Source organism: Epinephelus lanceolatus, chromosome 23 (assembly GCF_041903045.1).
Source record: "Epinephelus lanceolatus isolate andai-2023 chromosome 23, ASM4190304v1, whole genome shotgun sequence".
Taxonomy (NCBI): Eukaryota; Metazoa; Chordata; class Actinopteri; order Perciformes; family Serranidae; genus Epinephelus; species Epinephelus lanceolatus.
In genome coordinates, this window is record NC_135756.1 from 29,474,409 (window position 1) to 29,499,622 (window position 25,214).

At 41.2% G+C, this 25,214-nt stretch overlaps 2 protein-coding genes across 2 annotated transcripts in view; one reads left to right on the forward strand and one right to left on the reverse strand.

Annotated features, from left to right (window-relative positions):
- LOC117249433 (cAMP-regulated D2 protein) overlaps nucleotides 1-12,590 on the reverse strand; it is a 28,449-nt gene extending 15,859 nt beyond the window's left edge. Inside the window, exons 1-6 of the mRNA XM_033615087.2 lie at nucleotides 12,036-12,590; nucleotides 8,212-8,413; nucleotides 7,575-7,708; nucleotides 3,916-4,043; nucleotides 3,544-3,662; nucleotides 2,842-2,982 (exon numbers count right to left, since the gene is read on the reverse strand). Coding sequence (XP_033470978.1) covers nucleotides 2,842-2,982; nucleotides 3,544-3,662; nucleotides 3,916-4,043; nucleotides 7,575-7,708; nucleotides 8,212-8,413; nucleotides 12,036-12,521 — 1,210 coding nt within the window. The 5' untranslated portion in view covers nucleotides 12,522-12,590. The remainder of the gene's footprint in view (nucleotides 1-2,841; nucleotides 2,983-3,543; nucleotides 3,663-3,915; nucleotides 4,044-7,574; nucleotides 7,709-8,211; nucleotides 8,414-12,035) is intronic.
- A 4,359-nt stretch (nucleotides 12,591-16,949) lies between these two features.
- Nucleotides 16,950-25,214, forward strand: part of LOC117249140 (uncharacterized) — a 40,430-nt gene continuing 32,165 nt past the window's right edge. The window contains exons 1-7 of the mRNA XM_033614545.2: nucleotides 16,950-17,073; nucleotides 17,157-17,215; nucleotides 17,307-17,367; nucleotides 18,661-18,815; nucleotides 18,901-18,965; nucleotides 19,078-19,171; nucleotides 21,642-21,905. Coding sequence (XP_033470436.2) covers nucleotides 17,021-17,073; nucleotides 17,157-17,215; nucleotides 17,307-17,367; nucleotides 18,661-18,815; nucleotides 18,901-18,965; nucleotides 19,078-19,171; nucleotides 21,642-21,905 — 751 coding nt within the window. The 5' untranslated portion in view covers nucleotides 16,950-17,020. The remainder of the gene's footprint in view (nucleotides 17,074-17,156; nucleotides 17,216-17,306; nucleotides 17,368-18,660; nucleotides 18,816-18,900; nucleotides 18,966-19,077; nucleotides 19,172-21,641; nucleotides 21,906-25,214) is intronic.

Below are 25,214 nucleotides of genomic sequence, written 5' to 3' on the forward strand. Positions count from 1 at the left end.
TTAAGTAATTTTAGGAGGAAAAGAGGCCACAAATATAATCTTGGGCTCAAATCCAGAACATCTAATGGGTGTTGTAGTATTTATTTGTTACTTGTACACATTTAAAGCATACATTTCAGTATATGTTTATAGGGGTTTTTTTTGGTGGATTCATACAGTTTCCACCTTAGGCCAAGCAATGCAAATAGGTCAATTCTAGATCTCCATGTCAAAATCTGGATGACAGTTTGCAGGATGTCCATTTGAGCAGTGGCAGAAGAATCATTCAGATCTTTTGCTGGCATAAAAGCAAAAATACCACAATGAAAATGTACTCTGTTACAAGTCCTGCATTCAGAATGTTAGTCAAGTAAAAGCAAAGGTATTATTAAGAAATCAGGCTTGTAAAAGTACCTGAACTATTCAGTGTTTAATATTAATGCTTTCATGATGCATATTCTTATATAATGAAGGGTCTGACTAGAAGCATGAACTCAATTTTGCCCCAGGCCCCCTAACAGTTTAATCTGGTATTGTTGGGCATTTGATCTACTGTATAGCAATGTGTGTGCCTGCTCTCTGTTCTTCACCTGGGTGCAATGCTCCCAGCCATTATTAAAGCTGCCTCATCCCTTTATTTGCCATGGCCCAGGGTCATGACAAATGCATCACATTTTATAAGCTTAAGGTTTTGTATGTGTGTTTGTATGTAATGTAAAAATGTAAATACTCAAGTACCTCAAAACTGTACCCACCGGTATGAATATTACTTGTATGAAAATAAGGCATCAGATAATATATCAATGATGAATCATTCATTTGATCTAGTTCCAACAGACAGGGCATCAAAGAGAGAGAGAGAGAGAGAGAGAGCACTGCATACCAACACAACACCACTTTATCCTGTTAAAACAATAACAGGATAACTTGGATTAATTTTTATGAAAAAACCTTTTTGATTCCTGTGAGGACCTTACGGACTAAAGGAATATGAATAACTTACAGGGTAATGAAGGAATGGACACATCCTTTGAAGTAGTCAGTAACCTGGTTTTATACATCCAAAGAACTACTATTTAAAAAATGTAACTGCTTGGTGACCACACCAAGCGTCTAATTGAGACAGGCGTTTATGTAGCCACAAGCGGGCTAGAAAAAGGGACTGGGTTTTATTGGGACTAAGCTTTGAGTTTCATAGTAAGTACAGCACTTGGCAAAATTCCATTGGTGAAATGTAAGGCAGCTTCATAGTGATAAGGTGCAATTTTTCTTGTACTGTACGTATCTTCTGATCGGTTGGTCGATTGGTTGGTCGATATGCTTTTGCACGATTAAATTCTCATTGGTCAGACAATTGCTGGTGATACTTTAATAAGGCTGTGTGTCCACCATAGCGTTTGTTTTACCAGCCAAAAACAGTGGTTGCTGATGTTCAGCGCTTGTATTTGTCCTCTGTGACAGTTGGTCTTTGTGGTATTCTCCTCTGTGATTGGTCAGCTGGTGACAGTGACAGGACAAGCATTTTACCCAAAGTTAAATATGTTTCAAATCTCATTTGGTGTCAGATTTTATCACTATGGATTTATTTTAACTAAATTTCCAAAAAGGCACTGCAGTTGTAGGCTGGATTAGAAAGCTTCTGAAAGGATGAGGATCACCCTGGAGTCCTTGTTGGAGTGGCAGGATGGCTAACATTAGCCGCTGGGCTAAAAATAGTCTTTCTGTCTTGTATGAAGCGTTACAGAGATATTTAACATCAGTAACACTATGTTGTACATGACACCATCAACCCCAGAGTTAACTTCGTATGTCAGATTTTTTCAGCAGTCCTGTTTAATGCTTACTGGTGAGACGGGCTCGTGCACACAGCTCAGCTGGATAAATGTTACATTGCGCAGTTTATTTTCAGATAATATTACAGTGGAGATCGATGAGAAAGATATGAAAAAAGCATTCCCGCCCACACACACACACACACCCCTCCCTCTGTGCTCCATGATCCCCCCCCTCCAAGCTCGTGTCCCCCTCCCCTTGGAAACTAAAACTAACGGCAGCTTTCACAGTCATATGCCAGCATTGGCATACAGTTATCTATGTCACAACATCCACAATAAAACCGAAATATTACCTGTTCAACAAAAACAGCATCACTTTTCAGGCCCAGATCTTGCCGGAGCTTTCTCCATCAGTCAAAGGATGACGCGATGTTTACTCTGCTTTGAGCCCTCAATTTGCAAAGCAGAGGCCGCTTGCTGCTGTCGCTCTCTTTATTTTCCATATCGAAACTCGTGTAGCTGAATCGCTCAGGGCCTTACAAACCACTCGTACTTTCATATGCGGAGGTGGGTTGGGACGAGGAGCAGAGGAGTGTCAAAATGGAGCGAGGGGATTGGACGGAGGGTAAGAGAGAGAGAGAGCGCAAATTTGAGCAAGGAGTAACTCCCATGCTGACCGGATGGCTATGATTGGTCAATTTCTTCGCAGGCCTGCAGCTGCCAGAGAGAATGGATTTTTTTGGTTCCTTTTGCTCTTCACATTGTGTAGCTAGCACTATTGGGCCATAACCACCATCTAAATGATGTTAATAATAATGATCAATCTTTCCAAACGTAGACCATAGCTTTAACTTGCCCAGGGCAAGTGTTAATATCGAGCTCTGTGACAGGAAAAAAAAATCATTTTGGTGGACACACACGGCTACCAGAGTGCAGACTGTGGCTGATTTAGTTGACCTAGAGATAATGTGCAGAATTTTTTCCCCCCATCGACCAATCAATTGGTTGAAGAGAAGATTAGTCTACCAAGATTTTCTTTTGTTGAATACAACCCTCGTTAATTTTGTCTGTGTGTGTCTCCTTTTACCCAGCAGCACTGGCTTCTCCTTCTGCCAGTGGCCCTTCTGGAAGGCGGTGACGGCTTGCTCTTTTATTAACTCCCCATCGATGTACGGACCCCATGTCTCAAAAACCTCCAGGAACCTGAACGGGTTCACAACCTTGGAACCTGAGGTCAAAAACACATTGGTTAGACTGAAATTTTCCACAACAGAAAGCACTGAAGTTTATAATTAAGAGACAGTAAAGCTTTGCAATGCTAAATACTGTAGTAATAAACCTGCTTCTGATTAAACTTTATTGTCTTGAGACTTTTCTTAAGCCATCAGAGCTGAAATGTCTAGTCACCTTTGTGTTTGTGCTCCAGATATTTGGGCCTGGAAGTGAGTTCAGACAGGTAGAAAACAGCAGCTGATGATGTGATCATCAGTGTTATCGATCAATAAGCCTGTCAAGCCTGTAGATATATTACAGTCATTTGGTGCAGATATATTACAGTCATTTGGTGCTGTGAGGCAGTAAAGTCCCTCTAATTCCCCCTTCAGAGGCCCACTATTCCTCAGTTTTCACAATTTTGTTTCCCAACATGCCACGACTCAAGACAAACAATGTTTTTCATCATCTTTTGCAGATAAACATACTATATCCTGCCTTCTTATGCAACCGTGTGGGCAGCCCTGAGCGCTGCTCTAAATTTGGTGAGTGTAGGCTGGTGTCTGTGGCGCCCTACTTGTTTTCATCTGGGCGGCCAGGACGGCCTGTGGAGTGAGAGACAGCAGGCAGACGATGTCGCTCACAGAGCAGTTGGTCTGTTTAGCAAAGTCTTTTCCCAGCTTCAGGGCATCGTGTCTGGGAAAGAGATGCAGGGATACAAAATTACAGTACAGCTTGATGTTGTCTATAAGCATGCTGGGAACACCCCTGCAAGGTCTGAAATACAGCAACAGCTCAAGAAAACATTTCAGTCTGATTTTCTATCTCAGACACACACACACACACACACAAAAAAAACTGCTTTTTGAGTCTACTGTATTTTGTAACTTCAGCCAGGCACAGATCAGTCATCAATGATCATATCAGTCCTCATCTGATGGTTCCTCACCTGGTCTTCAGAGGGATGGAGAACGGCAGACTCTGCAGGACAGCCTGTTTGAACAGAGGTTTGCTGCTTTGGATCATCAAGTGAAGACTCACTGACTGAGCACCTGCACTCTCCCCAAATATTGTCACCTGGACAAAAACACAGTGAAGAGGCTTGTCATTAAAAGCCACATCAGCAGGTCTGTGTGTTCACAACAAGAGGTAACCCTTACTGCAATTGACTTTTAAATGAGATCAAGTACATAATTCACTTTATGGCTCAATCACTGACAATACAAGTTATACATATACACATATGGGTTAGATTTTCTTATTTTAAGACATCTGCGTGTGTGTGTATGTGTGTGTGCGCGTGCTTGTGTATGACTGTTTTTATGTGGGTAGATGCGTTTTCTGTATGACAGATATCAAGGGGAGAGGGAGCAAAATGGGGAGACAGTACTAACAAAAGGAAGATAAACAGAGGTATCAGGAGAGGAAAGAAGGAACAGAAAGAAAGCTGGAAAGAGGGATAAAATGAAAAAGAAACAAAACAAGTTCCTAAAGTTGAAGAAGCACAGGGAAACATTCTTGACGGTCCCTTTAAGGCCTTTGGAAATTAATTTGAGTGAAGCATGACACCGTTTAATTTGTAAGCTTTAAGTTTCCACAGTTTGAAAAAAATTGGTCAGTTTTGTAACCATTATTCAGTCCTTACAGGATTTCCAGGCCAAATTTCGGATTATTGTGACTTGAAATGTTTATGCATTTTTTTGCTATACTGTTACGGGGGCAAGGGAACATTGAAAAAATAGTTGCTATGTTGTTGGTGCCTGTCATTATGAGATTCAGTGTTTCAAACACAATTAGAAACTATTTGTGATGTTGCTGAAGGACCACCCATGAGCAGCTCTCCTCCTGCTCTCTGTCCACGTAGCATGAGCTAACACAGCAACAGCGGCTACTATCCAATACCGGGCCACTAAAAGGTCCCAACGATCTCACACTGACACCGAGCCAGCTCAGCTTTGCTGTTGAACCCGTTGGATAACATTAGCTGTGCAATGCTAACAGTTAGGCTTGTCACTCAGTATGTTTGCATAACATAAGAGGAAATCAATTTATTGTGTTAGTTTGACTGAAACTGCACTGTTAAAGTACATACAGTACAGGCCAAAAGTTTGGACACACGTTCTCATTCAATGCGTTTTCTTTATTTTCATGACTATTTACATTGTAGATTCTCACTGAAGGCATCAAAACTATGAATGAACACATGTGGAGTTATGTACTTAACAAAAAAAGGTGAAATAACTGAAAACATGTTTTATATTCTAGTTTCTTCAAAATAGCCACCCTTTGCTCTGATTACTGCTTTGCACACTCTTGGCATTCTCTCCATGAGCTTCAAGAGGTAGTCACCTGAAATGGTTTTCCAACAGTCTTGAAGGAGTTCCCAGAGGTGTTTAGCACTTGTTGGCTCCTTTGCCTTCACTCTGCGGTCCAGCTCACCCCAAACCATCTCGATTGGGTTCAGGTCCGGTGACTGTGGAGGCCAGGTCATCTGCCGCAGCACTCCATCACTCTCCTTCTTGGTCAAATAGCCCTTACACAGCCTGGAGGTGTGTTTGGGGTCATTGTCCTGTTGAAAAATAAATGATCGTCCAACTAAACGCAAACCGGATGGGATGGCATGTCGCTGCAGGATGCTGTGGTAGCCATGCTGGTTCAGTGTGCCTTCAATTTTGAATAAATCCCCAACAGTGTCACCAGCAAAACACCCCCACACCATCACACCTCCTCCTCCATGCTTCACAGTGGGAACCAGGCATGTGGAATCCATCCGTTCACCTTTTCTGCGTCTCACAAAGACACGGCGGTTAGAACCAAAGATCTCAAATTTGGACTCATCAGACCAAAGCACAGATTTCCACTGGTCTAATGTCCATTCCTTGTGTTTCTTGGCCCAAACAAATCTCTTCTGCTTGTTGCCTCTCCTTAGCAGTGGTTTCCTAGCAGCTATTTGACCATGAAGGCCTGATTGGCGCAGTCTCCTCTTAACAGTTGTTCTAGAGATGGGTCTGCTGCTAGAACTCTGTGTGGCATTCATCTGGTCTCTGATCTGAGCTGCTGTTAACTTGCCATTTCTGAGGCTGGTGACTCGGATGAACTTATCCTCAGAAGCAGAGGTGACTCTTGGTCTTCCTTTCCTGGGTCGGTCCTCATGTGTGCCAGTTTCGTTGTAGCGCTTGATGGTTTTTGCGACTCCACTTGGGGACACATTTAAAGTTTTTGCAATTTTCCGGACTGACTGACCTTCATTTCTTAAAGTAATGATGGCCACTGGTTTTTCTTTAGTTAGCTGATTGGTTCTTGCCATAATATGAATTTTAACAGTTGTCCAATAGGGCTGTCGGCTGTGTATTAACCTGACTTCTGCACAACACAACTGATGGTCCCAACCCCATTGATAAAGCAAGAAATTCCACTAATTAACCCTGATAAGGCACACCTGTGAAGTGGAAACCATTTCAGGTGACTACCTCTTGAAGCTCATGGAGAGAATGCCAAGAGTGTGCAAAGCAGTAATCAGAGCAAAGGGTGGCTATTTTGAAGAAACTAGAATATAAAACATGTTTTCAGTTATTTCACCTTTTTTTGTTAAGTACATAACTCCACATGTGTTCATTCATAGTTTTGATGCCTTCAGTGAGAATCTACAATGTAAATAGTCATGAAAATAAAGAAAACGCATTGAATGAGAAGGTGTGTCCAAACTTTTGGCCTGTACTGTATAAACAAATTGACTTTCTCAAAGTCAGACTAACACACCCAGATAATGTGATTGGGATTCGAATTACTCTTGAATGTATACAGTCAATCGGACCCAAACTGGCCTGGGCACTCTGCACATGCCCCACAGTGCCCCATGCTTTGATGTGGAAGTCAAATAGCATCAAATGCAAAACAGAAGAACAAGCCTGTGTTAATATGGCACAATTTACATCCAGAGCTGTGCAATTTTGGACAGGAGGGGGGACACATTTTATGCTAACCGTAGCTAACTTGTTTGTCGATTGTTTGGTCTGTGACGTAACAGGTCAACCGGAAAAAAGGTCCGATACTAACAAGTTGAAAGGGGGCATATCACCACCTATACTACATACGTCAATAAATCGATTCTCCTTCCATGCTTGTATACTGGGACAAGGACAGGAGTCAGATTAAATAGTTGAGGTAGAACTGCAGCTCGACTTAACTGTGCATGTAAATGTACTGATTGTGTGTGTAACTTTGTCCCAGGCATAGAGCTGACACCTCTCCCACAGCAGTAGTCTCATGATAAACAGAAGAAGAGACCATCCACTCCACAACAAAATGTGATTTTACTCATTTCAAACAGTCAGATTTGCAGTAAAGTTGCGGTGATTGGACAAAGGTTGTCCATGGGGATTGGCTGAATTTGTGGTGGAACTGCAATTGCAACATCACAGCTTCCTGGAGCGACTGATTATGAAACCCATCACACTGTACTGGAGATATTCACATTTAAAAAAAAAAAAAAAAGACAAAATCTTTCAGGAAAATCAAATACAGTGCCCAAAAAAGCACACTGAATGACCTCCCCATATAATTAGCCCAGTTTTGTGTGTGTGTATGTACGTGAATGCATGCGCTTGCCTTGCCAGGATCACCTCCAAACACTGCAATGTTCTGCTGGACCCAAAGAAGAGCCGCCTGCTGGTCCAAGATCCCATAATTCCCAGCAGCTGAGGAGTGAGGGTCTTTGCCCGACACAAGGAACCCAAAAGCACCTTAAATCATGCGGACATTCACATGATCAGACATAACTGACTCCGGCAAGACATTCATTTCCTCTGAATTCCCAAATTACCATCCACATATCTAATAACACGCGCACATTAGCCAGCCTCGTACTGTCTCACACACACACACACACACACACACACACACACACACACACACGCATACACATGCCCTCTACAATAAACACACTCTCATTTTAACTAATGTCTACCACGAGATGCCTGCTTGTTGCCTTTCCAAAACCGACTCCAGTGCTAAACGTCATCCTCCCTCTATCCCTGCACATCCAATGCATTTTAGTAAAGGGCCATTAAAGGGCAGATTACTGGTAAATACACTGATCCCTGTTATAGCATTATTATTGTGCATTATCCATTTTTCCATTTTTATATACATTGTAAAGTAAATATGTAACAATGTTCAGCCTATATGTTATACACACTACTGTGAAATACAGCCAACAGAGGTGAAATACCACCAGATTTCATACCCAGTCGGTACTCCAGGCTTACGACAACAGTGCGGGTGAAGTTACTGATGAAGCGCCCATCGTACAGCGGCTTGGAGGCAGAGCCAGCTATGAAATCCCCACCATGGATCCACACCATGACAGGCAGTGGGCTCCCCAGAGGGGAGCTGAAGTTCACATCCAGAGGGACAAAGATGTTGAGGTAGAGACAGTCCTCACTGACCTGTTGGAGACATTAGATGAAATTCATTCAGTATTTGTTGAAAATCAGTATTTATTTAGTTCTGGGTTATATTGTCAGTGCAGAAATATTCACAGTGTGAATAGTGTAACTGCTTCCTTTTTTTTGGCTAAGTAACTAAAGACTGAAGCTTGGCGTGGTAGAAGAGGAGGCTAATATGAAGTCTAGCATTCTTGTCACTAGCTGAGAATATACCACTCAGCCTTCTTGGTTCAAACTATAGACTGTTTAAAATAATGGACATAGCCATTGGTTTGTGGACTCCCATTTTGAAGCCTTGGGTTTGACATTTTCGCCCCTGCCTTTTTGGATTTTTGGAGCCATAAGTGGTTGTATTTGGATTAGAGCTGTGGAGAGGCAAGGGGTGGTTTGTACTCACAGACTGTAGCGAGGCCCCGCCCTTGAATATGTGTAACTTTAGCCTTAATTAAGCAATATCACATTAAGGGAGTGCTGTTGTACTGAATATCAGCACAGTTGTGATTTGGTCGTAGATAAGTTATTACAGTCATGCTGATATTCAGTATGACCGCACAACCTTGAGCGTGATATAGCTTTTATACGACAGTTTTACAAGCGCCATTATTAAGTTAACAGTAAAAAGCAAATTGCAAAGCAAAACAGTAAATTTGATGACTTATTTGGCTCCTCCAACACAAATAGTTCCACAACTGGATGGGGACTAGAATTTTGCCAAGTAATACATAAATATTAATCTGTATGTTTCCGTTTATTGTGTGACCTATGAAATAAAATTCTGCTGACAGCTTTTGCAGCACTGATGTGATGCTAATGAGTTAACAGCTTGCTAGGTGCGTTGTGGTTTTGTCGTCTCCTGATGTCATATCTGCACCTGGAGGTTTGCAGTGAAATATCCAGGCTTCTCTATTTTCCTTTGTCCTTTTTTAGTTTTTTTTGTTTGTTTGGTTTTTTTTTTTACTCAAATGTCATTTGTGGAAATATGTTCCTCTTTACGCAGAGTTTATTGCAACGAACCGTAATGTAAGCTACTTAACAGTTAATGTTAGGAATTGAGGAAATAAGGTTTTTGTACCAGGCTGTAAACTTGTTTATTTCTATTGTAAAGTTGGGCATTTAACACTGTAGAGTCCTAAATCCCAGACATGAGTCAACATGTTTGCACTGACAGTTGCCTCGTCTCAGAGTCAATGGGTTTTTAAAGGGGTTTTTGGTTAGAAGCCCCATAAACAAGCTCTGTGGTTAACACAAGAGACTTTCACATTTTATTCTACAAAATAAAATACATCAGTAAATATCCCACTCGTAGATTTTGAAGCCTTTACGTGTCTTAAAAAAGGTAGTCGCTAACAAGTGGCTAAAATGAGACTACATAGCAGTGTCATGCTGAGCATGGCTTACAGCCTTGTGGTAGCAATATTTTAGTCATGTGACCCTGTGTAGTTTGTTCCTAGCTTAACCTTAGCTTTTTACTTCTGGTGATTGAATTTACATTTCAAAAATCATAAAAGTGGTGTTTATTTGTGAAGATTATCTTGCTGAGCGAAATGTGCAAGTATCATCAATGTCTATTTGCCACAGAGCTTTCTGCAATAATCCAAAATCTAATAAATCCCATTGGCTTTTTGTTGACGGAACCTGGGCGATGCTAACCTCTGGCTGGCCTGCAGAAAAACGTCATCCCTGCAGCACTCTATGGGGACTGACTTGCTTCTTGAGTCAGGCTGAAGAGGCCATTTGAGGAACTGCAAATTTTGGCACTTTAGCATTGGCTCCATTTTTCAGCCCCCAATGGTGTCGTTTGCTTCAGATTAGCCATAGCTACTTAGCTAGCCTGCTAAACAACATCATAAGAATAATGGTCAGTGATGCACCTTTTTGTTTATAGGCTAAGAATTTGACCAAAGTTCCATCTTTGTTTAGTGTGTTTTCCAATAAGCTCGTATGAAGTAGCAAGTTGGCCTACACACAATAAGAATACATCTTTATTTTAAATTAGAAATTAATTCATGCATTATTCCAAGATGGTTACCCCCAGTGGTAGCCTCATAGTCAAATCATTTAAATAGCCCTAATTAGCTATTTTATAAGTTTCTTAATTAATCAGTAAAACCAGATACAATGTATAGCTTCTTTTAAAACAGCCCCATCAGTGCAAGCCATGTAACTTTTAGCTCTTAAGCCATTTTGCAACTGATTTGTTGACACTTCTTAAGCTATTCTTACCAAGTGGAAGATGTTTTAGCTGTCAGAAATTTCTCAATATTTCTGACTCAATATTAAAGGCCGCAGGCTATCATTATGCTGCTCATAATTAGTCCAGATGATATTACATTAATGCAGCTGTAGCGTGGCTTGCCCCAGTGGTCAACTGTGGTACTGCACCTTTTTTTAGTGCGTTCCAATACCCATACTTCCATACTATTAAAAAAAATTAAAAAGATACGTCTCACATCCACTGAGCTGCAGACTGATGACAGCTTGACAGTTCATTGACAGCTGATGGACGGCTATCAGAAACCGCAATGACAGATGACAGCACATTCAGGTGACTGATGACCAGTTGATTAGTAAAAATTGTTTAATTTAATAAAATAATCATAACTATAACCAACAACAAAAGGGCATAATACGTATCAAATGACAATGGCAGAGAAAAAAAATCACTTTAAGTGGACACCATATTTGGAATATTTCCTTGCTTTACCTTACACACTAACCAATCGAGGTAGTGGTAGCTCAGCAACTCCTGTGTTCTGCAAAGTAAAATGACTGTTTTTGTTAATGAGGTTTGGTGGTTTTAAGAAAACGGCTTCAGTTCCCCTTTGGAAAGCTGGGCCTTTTTTAGTCAGCTAAAACCTAATCAACTGTTTTATTTCATCTGTGTGACATAGAGATTTTCTACCTAGATGTTATTGTAGACAAACATTGTGATTTGGTCTTTTGGGAGATGAAGGTCTTTTTAGATTTAACATGTTTAATTTTAACTACTTTTAGGCAAATAAAGTACAAATAAAAGATTCAGTATTTCATCCACGGTAGACCTTTAATCCTAAATATAAATAATTACAATACTAGAGATGTTTATGGTGTGTTAGGGGAACTTGGGCTCATGGCCTCAGTATTTGTAACATCCTAGCTCAGGCCCTGCAGGGAGAGATGGCACTGTGCATGTGACATGAGCTGCACATTGTGGAAGAGAAACCAGAAGGAGAGAAACACTAGTGTGGGTGTGCAGCTTTAATTGGAATGAATGGGCACCATCTTGGAGTCCAGACTGCAGTCCTTGTAATACATCCATGGCTTAGCTCACACTTTCAAAAATATTGATGGCTCTTCAGTTCCTTCCGTTATCAACTAGATTTATGTATCCACAATATCCTTGACATCCAGAAAGTTTTATACAACCAAAACTTGAATCTGTTTTCAAAGCAATAAGGCTCTTTTTTGTCTCTTAAGTACAACTGTCACCTTTAATGTTGGTGATCTAGTGGGTGAAACTTATTTTGCTGTAGCCCTCACTTTAAGTCACCATGCACCAAAATACCAAATATGCAAAAATGTTATTACATCCTAAAGTGAAATATTACTGCATCATGTAAGTTAGTGAGAAGTTGCTCCTTACTATTCGAGGACACTCCTCAATGATGGGTCCGCTGCAGGCCTGCATGCATGATGCCCTGGGGAAGGAGGCATCGTAAACCCCTTGCCGAGGACTAACAGATCTGGGAGGCTTCCAGCGATAAGCCCCAACAGGGGGGTCTGCATATGGTACCCCATAGAATATATGGGCCTTGTCCACAGTAATCCCCTTGATCTGGCCATCTTTGGTTAACACCACAGGTCCAGGAGCCCCGTTTGTATCCTGACTGACTGGTTTGACCTTGGTTTGCTCTGTGATTGAGAGGACCTCAGGGCGCTCCAGCTCCCTGAGGGAGTTTATCTCAAAGTCTCTGTTGATGATGAACGGCTCGTCTCTCACCAGCAGCCCGGAGACGATACCTCTCAGAAAGCTGGAAATGTCGATTTCATCATCATTTTTCGTTGCCTCTCCAGAGGCCAGCGCTAAACTTAGTGAGCACAGCAGCAGCAAACAGTGCCAGCTCTCCATATTGCGTTACAACACTCCCCAGACACTGCTGCTCAGATCATGATTTGCCTTGAATTATGATCCAGCAGAGGCAGAAAAGTTGCAGCCCCCACAAGCCTGCAGCCTGAAACTCTCCACAGACTGTGCATACTTGTGACTCCAATTTAGCTAGTTGCTTGTTAGGATTTATCACACAAAAGCTGCTCTGTCTGATAGCTGAGTGGTGTCCAGTAGATCCTGAACAGCTGGACACGAACACTGTGATGCAGGACCACTAATAGAGGACAAGTCGTCTTTCCTTTGCTTAATGTAATCACAAAGTCACACACACAGGGTCAATGTGGATAGGTCATACAGCAGGCATCATGAAGGAATAACTGACACAGTTCTTTAAAATCAGCATCTTATATTTAGGTTTATCAGTTACTGATGTTAAATTGAAACAAACAAGTGTACCTCTTAACTGCAGAAAGTGGACTGCAGATTTCATTGTGGTGCACAATGCCACCTACAGGCCGCCTGCAGCACAATATGCAGTAGTGATTTCTCAGATATTTTTAGGTTCATGATAGAGGGAAAGAAATAAAACAATGTCACATAAAATTATGTTTAATGGCTTCTTTAATAATTTATTTTTTGCTGTTTTCCTATGAATATTGAATACATTTACCTCTTGAGGATGCAGAAAACCCTTTAATAAATCAAGCAATCTGAGAGGAGAAAACTCACAGCTCATGTTCACACTAAAATTATAGCCCCAGTAATGACGAAGACTTTGCTTTATTTTAAGAGGTTCAGCTGAAAAGGTTCAAAACACTGACATACAGTCTCCTCACACTGTGCAGGATCAGTATCAATTTATTTTTCTCCCTTTTCTAAAATGTGGACAAAACTCCATATACTGTAAACGTGTAAATGTGTAACATGACACTTAACTGACAGCAATTTTATGTCAGTTTAACATAATTTGTTGTCTGAGCATTTAATTGTCTGTCATATGAACATAAAACCCACTAGAAGCATTGTGAAATACTTAAACATACTGTAAATCACTGCGTAATGGCCTTAAGCACATTGTCTTGTGGCATGCTGGGAAACTCTACCACAATTTGTTAAGTGCACAGTGATAGTGTTGTTTATTGGCCTTAAACTAATTAGGCAAAATCAGCTTTATACATTTTAGTTAAATTAACTCAAAACTAAAAAAACTGTTGACTTCACATAAAAAAAATTATGTCAAGCTCACTAGGGATGAGTTTTTGTGTCAAGTGAACATTAAGTTTTTATGTCATTTTGACATTGCCGGGCATTTGGGTTTACAGAATACTAACCCTTTTTGAAATCATTTGATCAAATCGTTTTTCCAAGCAAAGACTTGGAAGGCTTTCTATGCGTCAAATCATGGCTGGACCAAACGTTTCTAAGGGGGCAGTCAGTGCATGAAACTCTAAAACGCTTTGCAAGAACTGCTCGACTGGCTGTGGCTCAGAAGGTAGAGCCACAAAAGCATCCAGTAATCATAAGATCGTTAGTTCGATTGCCAGTTCCTCCAAGTATCCTTGGGCAAGAAGGGGAACCCCAAACAGCGGAAAAGCGCTATACAAATGTAGGTCTATTCCATTTACAATGAAAACTGAAGAAGATCAAGGAGTGGAATTTCTTCCACAGTCACCTGACCTCAACATCACTGAAGATTTATGGGGCACTTGAGGACTGAGAAAGCTGGGCATTTTGTTCCATCACAAGAAGCTCTTTGGGACATTGTCAAATCATACTGGGATAACATGGGTCATCAGGGTGTGCACCAACTTGTGGAGTCCATGCCAGCTTGAGTGCATGCTGGGACACACCTAAGACTAAGATATTCTGAAATTCATGTACATTTTTCAAACATTCAACTTAATTTGTTAAGCTGATAGTATCATTTGTACTGGAAAAAAGTGTTTGAAACAAATGCAAAATAGAAGTATCTTGGCTAGTGGTCCAAGACTTGAACCCCATTGTCTAAGAGTGTTGGGTAGGCTATACCAAAGTTGATTGTTATAGTTTTGGTATCGTGTTACTGTGTCTGTGTTACTGTTATCGTTTGTTATGCAAAAAGTCAGGGTGTGTATTTTTCTTGGATGGCCCTCAATCATAAGCTGGCTCCCTAAAATGGCACTCAGTCATCAAAACTTTGAGAACCCACACATTTTCATGGTCAAAATGTCAAAACGTTTACATGACTTTTTAAGGACCCATAGTAACATTTCCATGACCAATGAATGACAGCCTAGGCTCCACGTGACACCCTTGGCAGCCTATGTCAATTGTTCCATGGTGAGAATGTGGCACACTTCAAAGGGATTATTGGGGCAAAGGTATGGAAACTTAACTGTGTTGCATTACACTGTCACAACATTATTTTTTAAAACATATCAGATTCAAACTCTATTCAAACATAACTCCTCCTAGCTAGCATACATGGAGGTAGAGACAAATAGTGGGGTAAATACAAAGACGCGCGCGCAATTCAGTAACACTTCATAAGACAGCTCAGGTTTTAGAGTGTACCTCTCGCCCACTTTCCCGGGAGTTAGCGTATAACTCCCGGGAAGTAACATGTACTTTCCCGGGAGTTAGAGCATAATTCCTCCCGGACGTGGTCACTTGGCATATACTTCCCCGGGAGTTAGGGTATAACTCCTCCCGGTCACTTACCACATACTTTCCCGGGAGTTAGAGTATAACGACGCGGTCACTTAGCATATACTCCCGGGAAAGTATGTGCTAACTGACCGGGAGGAATTATGCTCTAACTCCCGGGAAAGTGGGCGAGAGGTACACTCTAAAACGCGGGCTGTTTTATGAAGTGTTACCCACAATTCTATACAATGCGCAGTTTAGCGGTTAAGTTTCTAAAAAATGTAACTGGGAAGAATTCCCCCCAAGACCCCCTTGGGTTGCATAAGGTGTTAATTGAAATGGTCCCCCTCAATGTTAAATGGGTGATTACAGTCCTGCTCCAGAGGCCCACACTGATGAAAAAAATGATTCATGGAGTTAGCGGATAATAATAATAATGATAATAATAATAATAATAATAATAATAATAATAATAATAATAACTTTTATTTATATAGCACCTTTCAAAAGCATGTTACAAGGTGCTGTACAACCGAAATAAAAACAGGAATAAAAACATCAAATACAATTGCCTGACAACAACAACAAAGAAAAAAAAAACATAATAAAACCGCCAAGAAATAAAATTGGAATTAAAATTTAGAAAAATTAAAATCACGCATCCTCAACAAGGTAATGATCCAATGATAATAAAACAAAATTAAGAGAAAAAATCGATAAAAGTGAGTCTTTAGAAGAGATTTAAAAGAAGTCACTGAGCTAGCCTGCCTGAGATCACCGGGCAGGGAGTTCCAAAGCTGTGGAGCGCGGACAGCGAAGGCCCGGTCACCTTTTGTAATGAGACGGGACCTCGGGACCATAAGTAAAGCTGTGCCGGCGGATCTCAGGCAGCGTTCGGGCTCGTAGGGTAAAAGCAGGTCACGGATATAGGCAGGAGCCTGACCATTCAGGGCTTTAAAAACAATTAGTAAAATCTTAAAATCAATTCTAAAACTCACAGGCAGCCAGTGGAGAGAAGCAAGGGTTGGAGAGGTATGGTCTGTTTTAAATGAGGAAGTTTTGCAGCATAAAAAAAATAGGCTAAATAAATCTGTTTGTTTCATTAACATGTTCTAGTCAGTTGAAAACTTATTTTAAGAAGTCTGTCAAAATCAAAAGCATGTTGGACATTTTTGAGTAAGATGGAATTAAAATAAATGAGTTAGAGTTTGACTACTGAATATCAACACAACTTCTGAGTAATATTTGGTTGATTTAACCTGATTAAGTATTTCAAGATGAAAGCAAATCATGTTGGTTGTATTAAACTAATTGAGTTTGTCAGATAGTCAGAGACTAATAGGATTTCGAGTTTGAGCTATTTAAAAGATTCATGAAAACTGTTACCTTTTTTTTTTTTTTTTAAATTGATACATGTACTGACATGTATACAATCTGCTGCTAACATTGTGGATTGGAGGTCTGCCGCTCCCTTTTAGGACTGTGCATATGGGGAACTGAACAACCTATGGAGGAGTTTACATTCTGCAGTAACACACAAATTGTATTCCAGCTTTTCGAGGCTGATTGTGATACAGACTCTATCTCTTTAACTTATTTTAGGCAAAATTTAAATAAAAAATAACAAATGAAAAGCTATTTAGTAGGTAACCCTTACATCTTAGCTTCGGCACTGATTATTGCCATTAACTGTTTGAGCAAGGCATTTTTTTAAATTAATCATTCTGACAGTGAATTCTTCATGACATTTAAAACAGTAGATATTAGTATTGGAGACTAAAATATATGATGAGCCTACAGAGGTAGTTTCCTGTCGTCAGGAGCTTGATGAATCCGAGCAGGTGCATGAAGGCAGCGCACACCTGGCACTCATTAGGACTCTGCCATTTCCAGCCATGCTCAGACTTAAACGTAACATGCTTCCCTTTGATGAACTTACACAGAAAATGTAAGAAAAATCATTTACATTGAATGGTTGTTTTCACTTGTCTCACTCTAATTCAGCCAGTTAATCAGCTTTTATATTTTCAGGACCTCCTTCGTGATTTCGTTCATCTTTTTCATACTGGTGCCCCATACTATATCGTTTGGTGAGTCGCAACACTGCATCCGACACATGACCGAGTTAGGACAAACCAGAATTTGTAACATGTAGAGATGTTTCACTTTATTTTCCTACAGGACGTTGCGACGATATTTCCTTCTCAGTGTGCTGGATGAGCAAAGGCGATGCTCTGGAGAGGTAAACACACGAAAAACTCGCTTTGTACCCGTGTAGTCTGCAGTTTTTCACACCAGTGCTTAATTTTGCCCGATCACGTGCGTTCTCTGCTGTTTGAAGGGAACCTCACGCCAAAGTCCATTTACAAAAAACACAATTTAGTGTTCGTCTGTGAACCGGCAAATGGTAAAACATCAATTTAGAGATTTTATTAATCATTATGTACTCCTGGTAAATTCGGCATACAGTATGTCAATGTAATTTGAATCTATGAATGTGCTCTCAACTATACTCTAATTTCCATACAGCTATGAAAAAGTATAAAGTTTAACAGCTGTAATGTTACCAAGTCAAAACAGATGAACCCCTCTAAAAAAACATTTTATTTGTTGTTCTCCATTGGCCAAAAGTATGTGGATACCTGAATGTAGAGCTGTATGTTACTGTTGAACATGCCAGTCCAAAAACCATAAGAACTAATCTCAGTCATTTTAATCGTCACATGGAAAACATGTTACATGGTGCAACTCCTGTGAAATGTGGTCCCATCAGCTTCTTTAACTTGTGCTTTAACTTGTCCTTTATTGCATCTTCTTGAATTATTGGCTGATGTCTTATAATTGTCCATGATTCTGGACAGTTCTGGTAATTCATGGTTTCCGGTTGTGGAATGATTTAGCCGTCCAGCTGTGACAACCTCTGCTCCTCCAGGAAGGCTTACTACCAGATTTTGGAACCTTGTGCCAGGGATTTGTTCCAATTCAGCCACAAGTGTGTCAGTAAGGTCCAACACTGACGTTGGATGATAAGGTCTGTCTCGCAGTTGGTGTTCTAGTTCATCTTAAAAAGTGCTGAATGGGTTGAGGTTGGGGTCTGTGGTGGTTAGTCAGGTTCCTCCCCACCAAAACTATTTCTCTGAGTCTCTATTTGTGCACTGGGGCATTGTCATGTCAACTGGAAATGGTCTTCCTCAAAGTGCTTCCACAAAACATATAGCAGTAACATTTCCCTACTAAGGGACCCAGCTGAAAGCCACAAAAAGCAGCTCCAGACTGAAAGTTCAGAAAAGCATAAGGGGTGTCCACATACTTTTGGCCTTCTAGTGCATCTTGGACAAGCTGACTTAGTGTATAAGATGGATATAAATTCAAGAGGAGCTGGTTAAAGGAATACATTGTAATTTAAGAACAGTTTTACCAGGTGTATCCAGGTGGTGTTAAGCAGGGTAGCATCAAACCGACAGATGTTTACATGTGATTTAGAACCTCTTTAAGGTAGAAAATACCAAGGCTTCATTATTTCCCATCCTTTTAGGCACAGTGGAAACTTATGGCTCAATGACACGGCACTGAAATCCATCAGGAAGGTGGGTAAAGTGACCTCCCTGACGGTGTCCCCAGCTGTAGAAAACAAGCTAACCCTTCTGTATGGGGGCTCTGTTCAGGCATGGACTTTTAGAATCACCCCACGTAAGCAGCTTTTGACTTCTTGTCATGTTTTTACCTACTGAGATCCAGTCATTATTAAATTTTAAATGAAATGTTTTTATCTAAGGTACAAAGTTCACTGAGGTCAGAGGTCGGCAGAAACCCCTACGGCAACCAACAAGTGCCACTAAGGTACTTCTGATATAACGCGTATCAAACTGCAGTAATAAACAGATGGATGATTTTTACACACAGAGTCCATCTTTCTTTTGCTTACTTTGACAATCCCTTGTTCTTTCTTCAGGCCATCCTGGAGTCAGTGGGTCCCACTGAGGTGTTTGCATGTGAGAATGGCACGGTCTACTTCCACCAGGATGAAAACTTCTTCCTTGCATTTGGTGAGATTATCTGTTTGTGTGTATTTAATGAATTCCTGTCTTTGAACACTGGCCAGCCCTCAGTTTAAAGGGAATAATTTCAGGGTTTGGGTTTAGGGTTAACATTGCCTTTATTGCAAAATTTGCTCAGAGATTCAGTTAAGCTAGGATGATACTGTGTGGAGTCTGCCCATTTATAGAACCCAAGTTGGTCATCCCAGACTAATGTTAGAATTTGGTTTAGTGTCTGTCAGACTGGCAGTGTTGGCCTGCTGAGCTTCACATTAAAACCAGAAATGGAGAAGGCTTTAGGAAGTTAGTGCTCCCAGACAATAAAAAGCCCTACACATAACACTCCATGACATGTCATTGTGACACTTTGGTTAGCTGATTCCACCTGTTTCTTCCCTTTATGCTAAGCTAACTTAACAGCTGCTGGCTCTACCTTCATATAAAATGGTTCATATGAGGGTTTTTTACCTGTTTTATTAAACCAAATAAAACACAACTGAGGTAAAATGTCTTTTTCAGTGGTGATCGATACACGCGATTTCATTTAAGAAAATACAGCAGGTACAGAGTAAGAACCACTGTCCACACATTTAAAGAAAAAGATTTATGTACCATACAGACACAAAGGCTTGATGACATGCAACATTGTTATGCCTTATAGCAAGAACAGTTTGTTGTAAGGACTGCTGGTAACTTTTTTTTAGAACTGGTTAGCGAGATGAGGGAGTTTAGAGTCTAGCCTGCAGGTCATTCTAAGACCCAGGGCCATTGTAAAATAGACGCCTTTGGTGACACCTTTTTAAGGATAGACAATTATTGCACCATAGGGTTCATCCCAATACTTCTCCTTGGCTCCTATCATCGATCACTGGACCCTAAAATTGATCGAGACTCGCCATCTTCTAAGACGTCCCAATTCATTAAATGCGCTCACAGTCGGGGAGATAGGAGGCTTTTAGAGGAGGGGAAAGCAAGGATACACAAGTGCAGCCTTTGCGGAAGTCTTTTATTGACTGACACGCCCCCCTCAGTGATTGGACAGTGTGGCGCTGCAGCTGATTGGACTGATCTGATGCATCGCAACTAAAAGTCAGATTCGGGCCTAAAACTAGGCCCGAGGCCCTAGTAGGCCCGTGGTGTTAAGCCCTTGGCCTGGCCTGGCCCGAGTAGAGGCTAAGAGACACGGGCCCGTGGCCCTAAAGTTAAAGTCCCACTGATTGTCACACACCCGAGTGTGTGTGAAATTTGTTCTCCGCATTTGACCCATCCCCTGAGGGAACGGTGAGCAGCAGTGGTGAGCAGCAGCGGTGCTGCGCTCGGGAATCATTTGGAGCCCTAATTAATATTCAAAATCACTCAGATGTCTACACAAGGAGAAAAAGAAATTACAGAGAGGAGAATAATTTCTGAACAGCTCCATGAATGAAAAAAAAGCTGCTTATTGTAGCCTATTGGTTATATTCCAACAACATTTGAAAAACAATTATTCCAAGAATAAAGTGTCAAAAATTTGTCCGACAAAACGAACTTGCCCAGAAAAAAAGATATAATGCCACTGTCCTTCGGCACACTCTTGACACAGATGAACTTGCTGATTCGGCCCCAGAAGTAAAGGAAACCCTACTGGCGGCCAAGGCTGTAGTGAAATATGTAAAGCAAGCATCCGACCCAGCATGTCAGCTCCCCACCTCTCTCAAACCGATGGCAGAAACCCGATTCAGCACGGTCTTCCTCACGCTGCAGTCAATCCAGTCAGTCTACACAGAGATGCAGGAGCTGTTTGACAGTCGAGGAGAGAGCCACATATCATGATCTCTCGTAGCCAAAAAAGACGTCATAGGCCAGGCCCGGCCCGGCCCATACTCTGAGCTGTTGGTAACTTTTGAGCCAGAGGGCTTTCTGGCTGACCTTTAATCACTGGAGTTACATACCAGAGGGAGGATGGATAAGACATTAAACTCACTTGGAACATATGTACATGGCCTTGTGCCCTACATTATGACATACCAGTGCTGCATCCTGCGCATAGCAAGTGAAGACCATCCCACCAGTGGTAGACCAGACCAGTGTGGTATTGATCCTGTCAGTAAACTCTCAATAAGAAAGTGGATAACGGATATGGATAATAATAATGGATAATAATTGCCAAAAAGCCAACTGCAACATTTGGTACAGTGTGGTGTCTCTTACTTTCAAAAGGTGTTGACCAGACTGGTGTTGACTTAACTGTGTAGTTGACTTAACTGTGTAGAGGATCAATCCCTATGTTTTTGGTGACCCCCCCCTGACCTTTAGTCTAGCTCTGCTAGCAGGCCAAAAAGTCAAGATGGATCAATCTGGACTGCATTGAAGTCTACTGAGCATATCTATGCAAGTAAATGTGTTTATCATTTCTGGTTGATGGTGATAATGATGTAATGCCTATTTATGCTGACATGAACACTTTGTAAGACTAAAACACCAATGTGTCTCATCCTAGGCCACACTACACGTCTCCCTGTCAAGCTCGAGTCCAGGACTACCTCTATGTTGCTGGTTTCCTGGGTGGAGAGCCTCCCAGCGGTCAGCAGCAGCCACACTGTGACCCTGTACCACACTGAACTGGGCTCCTATAGAACCCTCAGCATGGACACTACCGCCAACAACCACTACCGCTTCACAGCACTGGACTCCTGCACCACCTACGTGGCCTGTGTGGAGACTGAAGGCACTCACTCCTTCACCTGCCTCTCCACTATTACTGGTATGGACTGGTGGTTTGATGGATGAGCAGACAACAGAAATGAGCAGCCAGTGTCACTTACCTTTATTGGCATTGAGTCATGCAGATAATTTTGGTATATTTGTGATATCCATGCAACACTTCCTTCACCACCCTGATTCAATGGAGGTGAATGGTGAAGTAACTAATCAATGTGTACTTTAACTGCCACTATTGATAAGTTAAAAATGTCTGACACAAGTTTCCAGAGCTAAAGGTGAATTCTTTAATCTGCAAGTTGGCGCAAACAACAGCTCAAAGATATTCAGTTAATTATCATAATACAAATGTAAAGAGGAGATCTGTAAAGAGGAGCAAATTCAAGGAATTTTTCAAGAAATATGATTAACATTTTTGATCATCAATTTTCTGTTGACTGGATAATCATTTAATTGACTTTTTTTTTTTTAGCTCTTGACTTAAAAGAGCTTGATACGACACTTGGAACATTAATATAGCAGCAAACCACTATTTGCTATGTAAATATATAATGCAAGTGGCATCCTGCGCAGGGAATGAAGTCACTCTGCCTCTTTGTGTGTTGTAATCTGAGCTTCTCTGTTCTTTGTTGTGGTAGACGGTCTGACTGTGTGAGTATGTCAGTGCATATTAATCCTGTGTGTGTCCCACTGTGTAGCTAATCGCCTCCAGTCTGCACTGTGGTTACTGTGCATAATGGCAGCAGAGCTGTGGAGAAACAGTAATGCCCACCCAAGGGTGTTGGTTTTGTTTTCACATTAGGGTGGACACACATGAAATGGGGGTTTGGGGTCCTCCCTCAGGAAGTTTTGAGCGCAAATTTCCTGCATTCTGGTGAATTTGTATGCAGAATTTTTTCACCTTTTTCTTTATCAGATTATGGTGGAAATGTCTTTAAGGGCAGGTGGGGGCAAATGTGCATGTTATAAATATTAAGAGTGATTTGGAGAAACATTTCTCTGAGGTTGGTGGGAAACAGAGCTGAAAGGAGAGGGAAATTCATGTGGCCAGAGACATGACAGACATGCTAATGTTGCACCGTATTGCAACTCTTCAGTTTACCAGTTTACTCTTCAGTTTACCATACTAAAAGGGAGTGGCTGCGTCCAAAAGGCCAAGTAGTATGGATTGTAGTAGACCAAATTAGTATGTAGTATGTCCGAAACCGTAGTAGGGAGGAGTAGTATGCTACCACCCCTACTAAACACGCCTACATTGAAGTATGATGGCAGAGCATACTGCAGGGCTACTACTTACCCAAAATGCACCACGGGCTTCTTCTTCATCTTCTACTTCATTGTAGACGTTGCACGGCATGTTACTGCTATTATCAGTCTCCTATTTAAATGCAGCGTGGTTGCTGCCTGGCAAGATTCAAAACGCTAAAGATTTAAGTTGCACAAATATACAATTATCAACACACACATTTTTCATTGGTCAAAAATGTATTTCTGCTATTATGATTATGAACAAAGCGGTCTGTTTTATACCGGTATTAAGTTAGTTTGATATTGGACATTCACATTCGTTTGACATTCAAAAGACAACAACAAACAACAATAATAAAATAAGTAATAATAGGCATAATGGCATAATGAAAGTACATCATAGCAGAGCAGTTTTATTGGATGTCACTGTACTGTGTGAGGTGACAGGTGTTCAAAGTGACTCAGCCTACACACATGACAGAATGTGCTGGTGGAAATGCTGTATCTAGATATTGATATTCAATGAACTGATTGACACATGATGTTAGCGTTGTGACACTTATGAGAAGTGATGATGGTTGTCATCACCATAACAGGTTGGATTATTTCAAAAACAATATAAAGGATCTTTTTGAGTTTTTGAATGTGGCATGTCATGTCATTGCTTACTGTGGCAGTAAATTAATTATGTGCAAAAGGAGGCGTCTGCGAGCTCTGGCTCGCCTACTCCTCGCATTTTGCATGTTGAGAAGCATGAGAGAACTTGCAGACATGTTGCTGGTGGGTTAAGAGTGGCCAGCTTCATTTTTGGGCAATTTCAATAGTCACAGGTGCATTCAGATTTTGGTGCAGTACCTCTGCTCTGCCAGCAGATGGAGTGCCTACGAAAGCACCCCATCTGCTGGCTTGGCTGCGGTACTGCACCAAAATCCACATGTGCAGTACCTCTGCTCTGCCAGCGGATGGAGTGTTTTCCCACCAATCTTTTAGTATGTCCGAATGGACCCAACTTGTTTAGTAGGTAGGAGTAGTATCTAGTGGTAGTACGTAGTAGTAGTATGCAGTATGCTAGTGGCCCTTTCGGAGGCAGCCAGTATTATGCAAGTGTTGTGTTTACAGCTTGTTTCTGCTGCCCCCCAAGTGGTAAAAAATGTCATCAGTCCCGCCAGTATTTTGCAGGCTGTTTTTGTGATTGTTGTGGCCTGAAATGCCTGACTTCACTGCAGCTCTTCTAAGACAAAACTGCATGTTGCAGTGTTTCCAGACCTGCTGTTAAATTGCGCGGGCAAGTGAAATTCCCAAAATAGCTTTGCTGCTATCTGGGAACCAGAGCTTATTATGACCTACAGAATTAGAATCTATCTGTGGTGTTGGGTGGGCAGCATCAGTTGATCACCAACAATCAGCAGTTGCTGCCATTCGACGCAGCGCTGAAGGACCATCCCCGTGAGGTGCTTTCCTCCTGCTCTCTCTGCCCGGATACCAGGAGCTAACACACTACAACATGATCTCATCCTACTCATCATATTTTGCCACTTGAAGAAAAGCCCTGCAGCAGCAGTTATCATCTGACACCGAGTTGTTATATTCACACTATCAGCAGAACGACTCGACTGTTGTTAAACTCATTAATAACTGTTGGGTATCGTTAGTCATGTGATGCTAACAGTTAGCCTTGTGTCTGTAACTCCAGGCACAGAGCTCCTGTCACGTAGCAGCACTCTTACAATAAACACAGATAGATAGAGAGGGGCTGAATGAATCAATACACTGCATGCAGCTTTACAATGACATGAGATTTTATCCGTTTTAAATAGTTTGATTGGGCAAAATTGCGAGGTCATGCAAAATTCACGCCGATTGGCTGATTTTCCGTTAATTGTCGATCAACCACGTCTGCAATATAACTTTTCACCGAACAAATATGTACTTCTCTCAACAAAGACCATGTCACTGGAGCCATTTTTATTATTTTTTGCAAAGCCTTTGATACAGTGAATCATCAGATTTTATTGCACAAACTTAGCTCATTTCAAGTTTCTTCTTCCGTGGTAATGATGCTCTCATCATACTTATCAAACAGGTCTCAGGTGGTCAGAATCGG